General features: G+C 42.8%; 1 protein-coding gene across 1 annotated transcript in view; it reads right to left on the bottom strand.

The window, feature by feature from the left end:
• Positions 1 to 13462, bottom strand: part of CDH13 (cadherin 13) — an 879383-nt gene that overhangs the window by 535104 nt on the left and 330817 nt on the right. The window contains exon 3 of the mRNA XM_055000790.1: positions 106 to 314. Coding sequence (XP_054856765.1) covers positions 106 to 314 — 209 coding nt within the window. The remainder of the gene's footprint in view (positions 1 to 105; positions 315 to 13462) is intronic.

Raw genomic sequence — 13462 nt, 5'->3', positions numbered from 1 at the left:
ACTTGCCTGTCTATTAAAACAGTGAAATGACATCACAGTCTAATGGACAGTCCCAGCTGATCAAAATTCTAACCAGTAACCTTTGTTCCATGTTAGTAGATTTACCTTTAAAGAACTGTGTTTTTCTTTTCCGGCTGCAATCAATACTTCAGCCATATCTTCGACCTGCGCTGACCGGGCATGGACGTATAAGGATCTTTCCACTTCAGATAAGTTTCTCAGTGCAAATAAAACCCCGCTGGGTTCCACCTTGAAGTCTGGATTTGAAACTTCAAAGTTCAATTTGTGATTTCCATGACAATCATCAAATACCACTAGAAGGGGAAGAAAAAACAAGAAAAAAGAGGGTGTCAGTTTGGATTAAATATCACGCAGGTGAGATGATATGTTTGTTTCTCCTGCAAATCTCCAGCACCAAGTGATAAAACGGGAACTGGTTTTCAGAGAGATTTTTGCACTGTAATCCAACAGTCCTTCACAATTGTCTATTGTTGGGGCTACAGGAACGATGGTTTAATGACTGTGTAACTGGACAGACTGTGTTGTGCCTGGTGGGAGACTTGGCCGGGACAGTGGGAGGCCTTGCTGAGGAGAAGATAAGCCATATTCCACAACCAGGGAACCCACCAGAGGGAACGAGGGGTCACCAACAAATCCCTCATGGAATGAGCTATGGTGCAGACCAGTGGCTTTGGTACAGACTGGTTCTAAGCAACTGGGCTGTCTCTGAAGAGTTTTCACAGCTGCCATGGGAGGAGAGGGGATTGTAAACACACACAGATACCATGTGGTTCATTTCTAGCGGTATGTGGAAGTACTATTAATATTGCTGTTCAATGTGACATCATCAACTTCTGCCCTTTAACATCACTGGACCCACTCATGACATCACCAACCCTAGGGCTGCCAAACTCCAGGTGGTGGCTGGAGAGCTCCAGAAATTATAACTGGTCTCCCACAGGGCTTATTTTCAGCAGGAACACAGTGGAACGGAGTTCCGGCACCTCTTGAAAATACTTGGCAATAGCATATGAATAGAATATTATTTCAAAAAACCCTGCGTGTTTCTCCCTCATTTCCTTCTTGAGAGTTCCACCACCTCTTTTCCCAGAAAAAAAAATCCTGATCTCTAGGACATAGCGATCTGTTTCCCTGGAGAAAATGGCTGCTTTGGAGGGTGAACAATATGTCATTATACCCTGCTGTGGTCCCTCCCTTCCCCAAATCCCACCCTCCCAGGCTCCCCCCCCCCCCCAAATCTCCAGGAATTTCCCAACCTGGAGTTGGCAGCCCTAAACACCCCTCCAATAAACATCACAGTTTGGAATGAGGGTGACCTGGCGGCCCTAATCCCCCCCTCTGATTTCCTCATGCCCCTTGTCATAAGATATCCGGCTACAGGGCCAGAAAACAGTGGGTTTACACTAGAGTAGCTCTGCGTAGGATTTCACTGTGTTATTTTATTTCAAATGGCGATGTCTAAAAGAGAAGTACATCCAGATTACACTGCAATGAATTATCTGCAGAAGCTGCGTTGAACAAACTTGAAATACGGCATCTACTCTGGGAGCAGTTCTTCCAGGTTTATAACATGAAAAGCAGCAGGCAAGAGCAAAATGTTTTGAGTTAATAATTACAGAGTAATCATTCTGGGCTTGGCCTGGGCATCTTTAAACTCCTTAAGGCTAGCAAAACAGTTCAGGGTAATAATTTTGTTTCGTATTAAGAACCAATTCTGTCCATTTGATGGAAATTACTGGAGGATGATTGGTTTCCCTATAAAGTCGCCTCCCTGAATATATGAATTTCCACACTTCAACAGCACTGTAATTGTTATTGTGTAGACTACTGTAATTATGCTCAGCACACGATTTTCCTTACGGAAAACTTATTGTATTTATGGATCTGATATCTATCTCTAATGGGCGGATGATTGGTGAAGCTCAATCTTCCTGTCAATACAGATGGAGAATTAAGGACGTGGAATTTACATGCACGGTGCTTATATGAGGAGCAGAGTGGGGTAGGAACAGAGCTACCAAGAAACCACAAAGTCATGCCATCTTCTTGTGGACTGGCAGTCTCCAGTGGACTTACAGGGGCACAACTCTGTTTCAGATTGCACTGTAGATTGGTCACTGTCAGGGGTCATTTCGTAGAAAAAGAGCTGGAGGAACTCATTAACATAGCTCATTAGCATATGACACACCCCTTGACATCACAGGAAATGTGTTATTAGCATAACTGATTTGCATATGCCACACCCCCTGACATCACCTATCCTGGCTGTTTTGGACCCAATCCTGACCATTTAGGGCTGAAATTGGGCCCAAAATGGCAAAAGGGGGCTGAAAATGGCCGAAAAGGGGCCTAAAATGGTCAGGATCAGGCTGCTGCTGAGCGGGAGAGTGATCCACCACCTGTCAGGGGCCCGATCCAGGCTGTTTCAGCCCCAATCCAGGCCGAAATGGGCCCAAAATGGCCAAGAGTCAGGTGGGTGGGGCTACCTGACATGTGACCTCTTCGGGGAACTGCCGGAACTGTGTTCTGGTGCGTTCCCCCTCGAAATGAGCCCTGGTCACTGTGCTCCCCACTTTCGATGGGGTTCGTCTGCCCCTGCAGACTTGGTTAAGAGCCTAGGGGTTATCCTGGATCCAGTGCTACTGCTAGAAACATAAGTTAAAGCAGCTGCAAAAAATGCTTTCTGCAACATCACTCTAGCCTGGAAGATGGCTTCCTACCTTGACATGGCCTATCTGGCCACCTGGATCCATGCTACGTTAACATCCAGACCTGACTATTGTGAAGCATAGATCTCAACATGGAGACTCCAGTTGGTGCAGAACACTGATTCTCAGTTGTTATTGGATGCAAGCAAGAGCAGGCATATTACTCCCATTCTGCAGTCCCTCCATTGGCTATCTATCAGTTCATGGTATCGGCTATCACATACAAAGCTCTTCACAGTCTTGGTCCAGAAGACCTCTCTCTATGTTCCCCCATGGCAGCTTCACTCATCTGAACAGGCTCTCCTGCAGGTGCCACCCTGCCCATGGGCAAAATCAACAGCTTCTCATACACATGCATTCTCTGTGGTGGCCCCTGCCCTATGGAACGGTCTTATATCAAAACACAGAGAATCACGAGTAGCAGTAACCAAGTCAATTATCGTGAATACTAACGAATTGAGGCAACGATCAATTAATTACAAAATCAATTTACTACTTATATTCACAATCAATCGTCAATCAATAAGGGTACACGCAAGCCTCATATCTAGACCCATACATAGAGTGCTGGTGCATATAGTGCAATTGATGGTAATTCCTATGAGCAAAGTTAATACAGCATTCGAAAAATCACCTTCCAATTCATTCAAAAAAGTTCATAGGAACGTATCCAAGTACAGGTCCGATGGTGCAGAGTGCAGTAGACCATCTAACGGGCAGACCGGTTCATTTGGAAGGTCCTGTTTCCATCTCTTTGTCAAAGATGGTACTCACGCCGACATCATTTTTATCACTTCAAACACCTTATATAAAAAAACATATGCAGCCCCCACTCTCCTGGCTTTCCACAAACGATGCAAAACTGAATTATTCAAGAATACTTTCTTACTCAGATGGGAGGGCTGTGCTGTAGGGAGGTGGTCTGAAAGAGATGTGTCATTAAAGAGACATGGACCATAAACTTCACTGCTATGTACTAATTCCTACCTTATGTCCAATCTGTTGCTTCAAGTGCTTCTATATACTATCTGTTGCTTTAAATGTGATCCTACTGGGTAGTTCTATGTTGTTTAACGTCGGTCTTAGAATTGCTTATCCTCCGTTTCAGAATCTCTTCAACTCTGTATTGGATTTTTACTGATGTTATATCTTTGTAAATTTGCATTTAGATACCCTATGGCATTGCTTATCCAAATGACCTTGATATTGACTGTCTTAATCTCACATTATGTAATCCGCTGTGACTCTCAGAGAGAAAAGTAGACTATAAATAATATCAATCAATCCATCAATAATACTCAGCATCTGTACAGTGCTTTCTGTTTTTAAAGTGTTTCCTAATATTATCACAAGCCCTGACCTGGATAGCCCAGGAGAGCCTGATCTCATCAGATCTCAAATGCTAAGCAGGGTCAGCCTTGGCTAGCAATTGGATGGGAGACCTCCAACCAAGACCAGGTTGCAGAGGCAAGCCATGGCCAACCACCTCTGTGAATCTCTTGCCATGAAACTCCCAGTAAGGGGTCGCCATAAGTCAACTAAGACTTGAGGGCAGGATTTCATTTTCAATGCCCACATCAGCCCTGCAAGGTAGGACAGCAACATTACTGGCTGTGTTGTTGTAACCTCACTAAGACCATAAGGCAAGTTTGTGGCTAAGATCTGAACCGGTGGCATCCCAGATCCCTGCCAGGGGCAGTCTTAGCCACAAGATAAGAGGGGAAACTCTCCGGTGCCCATTGTTGGGTAGGGCCCCATGCTGCCCCTCAAACAACCCTGCAGGCTTCGTCTGTGGCGGGCTGCCATGATGCTTGAGTTGCAGCTGCAGTGGCTCAGGAAATCAGCTGTAAGGCCAGCTGTAGATATGAGAGTGACTCTGGCTAGCAGCGCTGTTGTAGGATGAGGAGGGATGCAGGCAGGGCAGGGCTTCATTCACCCACTGATTCTTCATAGCCCTCTCCAGTTTCAGTCTTTTACTGCCACCCGGCTGGGCTGCTCCTTGTGCGGCAGCAACTACATTTAGAGAGGGAAAGCCCCCCCCTTCAGTTTTCATCTATTCCTCTGTCCCTTGTTGTGGCCCCTCTATGGCATGGAAGAGGAAGAGGAGCAATTGCAGCTGCTGCCACACAAAAACAGCCACTGTTGTGAATCTAGATCCAGAGGAGGAGTATGCATCTGACGAAGAGAGCTGTGGTTCATGAAAGCTGACAATGCATCTGACAAAGAGAGCTGTGGCTCTCGAAAGCTTATGCTGCAATAAAGTTGGTTAGTTTTAAAGGTGCTACTGGACTCTTTACTGTTGTGAGTCTGTTCCTTCTCCTTTCCCTCCTCTGTTGAGGAAGAGGGACAGTTTTTGCCTCCCAGTCTGCTCCTGGTGCTAGGGTTGGGGGCAGAGCTTGACTCTCTCCTTGGATTCCTGCTTAGCATTCCAGCAGCTTTGCCATGAGTACCCCCCCCACCCCCCGCTGTCCAAGGATGAGGCAGCAAAGGGGAGGGATGGAGGCTGGGGGGCTTCCTTAACCTTTGCCCAGGGCCCCACAACAATTAAGTCTATCCTCGATCCCTGCATACTTTCTTAGGCTGTACTTTTTCAGGTCTCACTAGCTACACCTGTAGTTATGTAATGGAAAGAAATGTTTAAGTAGGACAAAGAAACCAATTTCCTGCTTCTGATTTGACACGTCTTGACACCTTAAAGCACGAACAACATCACATCCCTGTCTGGAAATGTCCTGGACGTGAAGATGAGAAGCTATTGATTAGATCAAGCAGGACTGGCTGGTATTTCAAGGTAGCATATATTCATTACCTTTTTATTGTATTCATATTGTTCTGGAAGAATCGATAATGCAGACAGAGACAGAAGCAAACACCCAAGCAAACAGGTCTGCAAAGCCACCATTTCAAAATTACAGTAGCAGAGACAAATGCAAAGCCCTGCTGCAGAACTGTCGTCAGACCCCAGTTCACTTCTGCAAGACAGCTAAGACTCTGTTGTTAAAGCAGTACACACATGGCAGTCTGTAAAAATGCCTACCCATTGTCAAGGCCTTATCCCCCCACCCCTCACATACCATCACCTAGGCTAAGGGTGCCAGCTGATGGCTGACACCCAATGGGAGATGTAGGGGCAAGAACATGAGGGGCCTTGTCGGTGCATATAACAGGAAGTCATGGAAAACTGGAAGTGATGTCAAGTTGCTCTAGGAATTGCTTGAAACTTCATGGTGAAATCATAAGAGTTTCTGGTGATTCCTAGAGTGTCATGACATCACATCCATTTTTTTTTCTTGGAAGTGATATCAGATTTCACATTTTATTTTTGGCAGTTTTATTTTTTTTCCTCCCACCACCCAAAGGGCTGGCAGCAAGAAGCACGGGGTGTCAGTATCCTTGGCACCACTACCCTGGGCACTGTTTTGTGTCTCTTTTGCAGACTCTATGATCTGCGCCACACTTGCCTTGAGCACAGAATTTAGCATACAACAAGTACTGAGCAAATTCTAAGTTGTAGTAGAATGGTGAATATGTGCATCAAAATCCTCTTATATGAAAATATATCTCAACACATGGTCAAGAAAAAGGCATATCTATTTAAACTCTATTTAGGTTTACCAGATTTCCCAGCGTAGCATGCAACACCCCAATACCCACTGCCCCTGCTTGTGGCAGTGGAAGCAAAAATGGGAGGGAAGTGATGCAGCATGGCATTGTGACATCACTTCCAGTTGCACCCAGAAGAGATGTCACAAGGCTCTAGGAATTCCACAAATCTTTATGGTTTTTACAACATCGCTCTGCTCACACACCCATTTTTGCCTCTGCTGGCTGGCTGGATATATAAGATCCAAACTTTTATTTTGAGGAAGGAAGAATTATTTATTTATTGATGTCTCCTAGTCATCCTGCCTCTGCCAACTGAACATCTTTATTGTGTTTAATATGCCGTATGGCATTGAACCAGCTCCAAAGCTCAACATGAGGAAAAGCGTAGCCTCTGCCAAGCAGCTCCCAACAACAACAACAACAAAACCTATATTTCTTTTATCCTGCTGTTCCTTTCCCAGTCTGCTGGCCATTAGGTCTGGTGTCAGGTCCTTCAAGAAACTTTTTATATCTGTATTCCACTATATACATAGGGAGGGAGATGCCAACTGGCAGCGTGTGCTTTCATTACTGCTCTCCCACACAACTGAAAGCAAGTCACAAGAGGAGGAAAAATGCAACATTTTCCGCAGACTGACTCATATAACATCACCATATTATCTTTTTTAAAAAAAAAAAAATGCTTAAAATTCAACACCAGAAATGTAGGGTACCGAGACTAGATATGCAAATATTTATGCACCACTTTTGTCCCCAAAGAAGATCCAGAGTGGTTCACAATATTGTTCGCTACTTCTCCACTTCATCTTCTCAGCAGCAACGCTGTGAACTAGCAGCCTTTGAGTCCTATGGTACCTTACAGACCTATAAGATTTTCAGAGTGCAAGCTTTTGAGAGTCAGAGCTCCCTTCTTCAGATCCTGGAAAGCTCATCGCCTGAAAAATGTAATGGGTCTCTGAGGTGCCCCTGGACTCAAATCCTGCTGCTCTACTGCAGACCAACATGGATACCCACCTAAACTATCCTGAAAATCTTGCTGGTCTCTGAGGTGCCTCTGGACTCAAATCCTTCTGTTCTACTGCAGACCAACAAAGCTATGAACAATCCTGTGAATTAGGTTAGGCCTAGTGGGTGTGACTGGCCCAGTTCATCCAAAAAAAATTCCATGGCAAAGTGGGGATTTTATCCTGAGTCTTCCAGATACTGGTCCTACACTGTAACCATTACATCACACTACCACAATGTGTATTCTGGTCACTGCATGCCAAGTGCTAGAGAGCAACTGAAACATGAGTTTAACAGGATGACTACTAGCAACTGTCATATATCCGAAGAGTAAGAAGTAAGAAGCACACATCACTAAAAAAAAATTGCCTTTAGAAAAGGGGGGGGGGAGCTACCTTCGGAGGAGCCTACCTTCTGTGTCTCAGAAGGAGTGTGCGTCCTGAGGAGAAAGAAGGTGAGGAGAGAGCATGAACAAAGGATGCAATGGACAGATGGTTCTGCAACAGGAATAGCTGAACGATCTAACCAAACCTAATGCAGGAAAGGCAGAGACTGTGGGCCAAGCTACACATGACGAATGACACTTGAACGGCAAGTGGATTGAGTGGAGGGCAAGTGAACAGGGAGAAATACACTTGCCGTTCAAGTGTCATTCGTCATGTGTAGCTTGACCCACAGTCCACTCCTGCTGGGGCTGAGTTTGTAGCTGGAGGAGAAAAACACACAAGGACACACTGGGCACCCTCTTCTATTTAATTTATTTGGACACAGTTTGGGGATTACTGGGTTTCTAGCTACCCTGCAACCCTTTAATCCTGTTCTCAGCTTTGCTTTGATTTCAAATTTCTCACCCTTGTTGTTTGACCCCCAATTCTCATTTCTATTGCACTCCCTCCTTGCGCTAATTTATCCTTTGATTCTTGATTTTCATGACATTTTCTGTTATTATTTGTCACTAAGCTTCCCCATAAAACATATGCCCTCTCAAAATTATTTCGGCATTCATACATTATATGTATTCTATACATATAAATTATGTATGTTTTCTGTAGAAAAACTATATAATTTGTGCATAAAAACTGCAGACGATGTGCACCCACTGCAAACCAATTTACAAAACCAACAGCAACAGGCAGTGAACAGAAACTGTAGACTGCTCAAACAATTGTAACAAAATGAAGTAGGAAATATTCCCACCCTTACTGACATATTCCAGAACTTTTCAAAGACTGACCAATGCTCAGAATTGCCACCACATTCGAACCCAACTCACCTGAGACCTAAGCTGATCCTCTAACCCCTACACCATGTTAGAGTTCTAATAATTCTTGAAGATCTTTCTTCTACTGCTTTGCGGCCTTGAATGCAGTGATTCAGGTACCAGCTAGACTGATAGGTGTTCACTCAGGAGAGACCAGACTGTAAGGAACAATGGTCTGAAGTAAAATTTTAATAACAACAACATTTGATTTATATACCTCCCTTCAGGACAACTTAATACTCACCCAGAGTGGTTTGCCAAGAATGTTATTATTATCCCAACAACAAAACACCCTGTGAGGTGGGTGGGCCTGAGAGAGCTCTGAGGGCCAAACTACAAGTGACACCTGACACTAGTTGGACGTTTGTCAGCTTCCCTCAAGTTTTGATGGGAAATGTAGGCAGCCTGGCGGAATGTTGGACAAGTGACAGTTGAAAAGTCCATTGGACAGCAGTCGGAGAGCCAAGCTGCAAGACCAGGATGCCTACATTTCCCATCGAAACTTGAGGGAAGCTGACAAGTGTCCATCTAGTGTCAGGTGTCACTTGTAGTTTGGCTCTGAGAGAGCTTTGACTGACCCAAGGTCACCCAGCTGGCTTCCAGCGGAGGAATGGGGAATTAAACCTGGTTCTCCAGATTAGAGTCCTGCACTCTTAACCACTACACCAAAGTGGCTTTTTGAAAAGCTGGCCAACCTTATTCAGATAAGGGGCTAATCTTACTAAACTACTGGAAACAAGAAATATTGGAGAAAATTCTTAGCATTCCCCTAACACTGCAGTTCCCAAGGCCCTGGCAGTGAATATAACTTAAATGGGATTTTAAAGGAAAACCAGCTTTGCTCCATAATATTTAAGTGAACAGAAAACCGAAGCAACTAGTACAAATGAAAGGAGCTGAAATTCCTGGATTTCATTCTTACTAGGGTTGATAACTCCATGTTTGGAAATTCTTGGAGAAATGGGGTTAGAGCCTGGGGAGGGCAGGATATGGGGAGGGGAGGGACCTCAGTAGGGTGTAATCCATATGTGATGATTTTAAGTTTGTGTGTATGGGTCTTTAAATGCTTGGTATGGTACAGATGAAGATTGGGGGTGAATGAGAGGGATGAGTGATTGAGGTGATTGGTTGATTACTGAGAGTTTGGGTGGAGTGAACTGCAGTTTTTAGTTACTGAAGAGAGAGAGAACATTCAGTCTGGGCAAAGCAAGCAACCTGTGTGGAAGCTTGAGGGGATTCTCATTCTAGTTCGTTTAGGCAACCTGTGTGGAAGCTTGAGGGGATTCTCATTCTAGTTCGTTTAGTCAACCTGTGTGGAAGTTTGAGGGGATTCTCATTCCATTTAGGCAACCTGTGTGGAAGCCTGAGGGGATTCTCATTCCATTTAGGCAACCTGTGTGGAAGCCTGAGGGGATTCTAATTCTTGTTCATTTAGGCAACCTGTGTGGAAGCCTGAGGGGAATTTTCATTCTAGTTTGTTTAGGCAACCTGTGTGGAAGTTTGAGGGGATTCTCATTCCATTTAGGCAACCTGTGTGGAAGCCTGAGGCGATTCTCATTCTAGTTCATTTAGGCAACCTGTGTGGAAGCCTGAGGCGATTCTCATTCTAGTTCATTTAGGCAACCTGTGTGGAAGCCTGAGGCGATTCTCATTCTAGTTCATTTAGGCAACCTGTGTGGAAGCCTGAGGGGCTTCTCATTCTAGTTCATTTAGGCAACCTGTGTGGAAGCCTGAGGGGATTCTCATTCTAGTTCATTTAGGCAACCTGTGTGGAAGCCTGAGGGGCTTCTCATTCTAGTTCATTTAGGCAACCTGTGTGGAAGCCTGAGGGGATTCTCATTCTAGTTCATTTAGGCAACCTGTGTGGAAGCCTGAACTGTGTGTGTCTGTGAAAGAACATTCATTCTGTCCAAAGCAGGCAAACTGTGTGTATTCCTGAGAACGTTTATATATATCTGTCTGACTGAGCCTATGAAAAGAAACTTTCAGAACTGATAACTATCTTTGAAACTATCAAGCTTAAGCAGTAGTATGACACCAATACACTTCCTGTAAAAAGAAAAGTTTATTTAGGGGTTTATTTTATCCTAGGGTATCTGTCAGTCCTATATATCCCATTCCTATCCTCGGGACCACATAGTCCCATGAAGGAGCCTGACACTTGTGTGTGTTATTAAAAGGGACATTTAAATTACTTATTTTGGAGTATAACTCCTGGTGGCAGCAATCTACCCAGTGGGTGTAAGAAGAAGATTAAAGGAAAATTCTAACTGAAAAAGAAAGGGGGTCATAAAAATACCATCCTTCCAAACCTGCCGTTTTCTCCAGGGGAACTGATCTCTGTCACCTGGAGCTCACTTCCAATTCTGGGCGATCGCCAGTCCCTATCTGGAGACCAACAAACCTAATCCTTACCCATGCTGCCATAAACATATCACCTTGAAATAAATTAAGCCATGCAAGTTGGCAGAAAGAACAAGAATCTCTTGGGGTTTCACGGCACAAATAGATTGGCGCCTATAGTTGTTAACACAAAAGGCACACAATCTCACTCAGGGAATAGTGGCAGACCAAAGACGACAGCTGCACACAGGACCTGTCTGTGGCATTCCATATGTTCCTCCAACTAACTGCTGTGTTGAAAAGAGAGCTTCATTGAACCTCAACCTAACAATTACACTCTGGGACTTATTTTCATGCTTTCCTTCAAACCTCAATGGTGTTTCATCACAGGACTAGTTTCATGTGTGTGGCTTCATTATAGTGATTTGCTTCTGAACTTGAAACAATGCCAGGTGATTTAGAACATGCAATTTGACTATAGCTGTTCAGTGGCAAACATGTACGTGTGAACTACATCAGTGCTTAATTCTCATGGCCCTTTCTTACATGCCCAGGGTAATGCCAATCACCACTTTGGGATCAGGAAGCAATTTTCTCCAGGCCATTTTGGCCAGGGGTCCTGGAGGTTTTTTGCCATCCTCTGGGCATGAGAACCTGTAAGGCTCCTCCAGGTATACCAAAATTGCTAACCAAACCAAAGACTCATCCAGAGGTTTAGAATAAAATCATACATATCTTATAAATTAATTTTTATGGAGGGTTTTTGGGGGGAATTTAAAGTGCAAAAGTGCTATTAGTGCTCGATAAATACACACACACACAAATATATATATATTATATATAAAATACAACAGTATATAATACAGTATATATACAGTATATATACAATATATATATATACAATATATAATATTGTATATATAATATATATATATATATTAATATAATATATATATATTAATATAATATATATATTAACATATATATATATATATATTAACATATATATATATATTAACATATATATATATATATATATATATATATATATATATATATATATATATATATATATATATATATATATATATATATATATATATATATATATATATATATATATATATATATATATACACACACAACAGTATATATACAATATATAAATATATTTATATATATACAAATATATAAAATACAACAGACTTCAACTCCACATTCATATACCTAATAATCAAACCATCCTGTTTCATATATCAATAAATGGTCATAAATAGATTATAAAAATACTATGTATACAAATAACAGTCCAACTAGTGGAAAATCCTGAAATGAATATGTTGCCTAACTTTAGTCTCTCATATATCTTGAAGATCGTTGCTGCTCATGAAAGCTGTTAATTGAAGTGACTTCTACGGTCTACTGCAAGATGGAAGAAGAGCACCAGAGCCAATCACTACGTCTAAGAACCAACGGGTTTTGCCAGCATATTGTAAAATCTCATTCCCATTTTGTATCCAACTTCTTCACAGGTTTCACTTCATAATAAATTAGTATTCCCAAGAAATTCAATAGTTCACCACCATGTTGGTTAGTGAATTTCCTGCACTGGTCAGGGGGTTAGACTAGATGACCATGGAGGTACCTTCCAACGCTATGGTTCTATGACTCTATGAACTGACCCACAGCAGAGATTTTTCTTAGGGCTGCCGTCACACCTGCCTGAAGCACACACACATCCCTTTCTAAAACCCTTCACAACAATAAATATGACTGGAATGTGATTCTTGCTGTTTGGAGCTTGCTTCTCCCTTCAGCAAACTGATTCCTTCATTCTTTACTTGGGCAGAATGTTGTGTTTCTTTGCACTGATTTTTGCCCACCCTTCTCATTGTTATTTTGCATTGATAAATAGCATTATGTGTATATTATACATGCAAATGGCACACACTGTGCAGTACGTATAAATATCACATTACATAGAAAAATACAAATGAGTCCCCAGAATCAACAGTCAAAAGTGAAGAACAGAAAAGGTAAACTAACATAAAAAGAGAAAGTAAACAAGGAACGTTTGCTCATCCCAATACACAACATAGTGCCTTCCCTTTAATCTTACCCTTTTCATCCTTATCCCCAAGTGAAATCAAGGCTTTGTATACATAGCTAAATTTGCGCACACCCATTCCTTGCGATACTTGGCTTTTTGTTCCTCCCTCCTGTGTTTGGTTTGGAGACCTTAGCTCTCTTTGCTTCCCTCTGTTGTCAAAACTAGAATAACAAACCCCTTGAGGCAGGGAACAAGGAAATTCTCTGAAGCATCCCAGTGTAGATCTGCTGTTACTGTGCCAACCGAAGCTCACACCTCAAGTCCAAACATACGAGCAGCCCAGCACCAAAAGGATACAAGTGTGTCCTGTGTCTTCAATGGTCAACACAGTGGCCATGAAAGCAGAGAGCAGAGGAACTGGTAGCCAAAGCTGGATAAGGAAATGATAGATGGAGTGGCCATCAACCC

This window comes from Eublepharis macularius, chromosome 16 (assembly GCF_028583425.1).
Source record: "Eublepharis macularius isolate TG4126 chromosome 16, MPM_Emac_v1.0, whole genome shotgun sequence".
NCBI lineage: Eukaryota > Metazoa > Chordata > Lepidosauria > Squamata > Eublepharidae > Eublepharis > Eublepharis macularius.
Note: the sequence above shows the minus strand (reverse complement) of the source record. Positions and strands in the feature narration are given on the sequence as shown.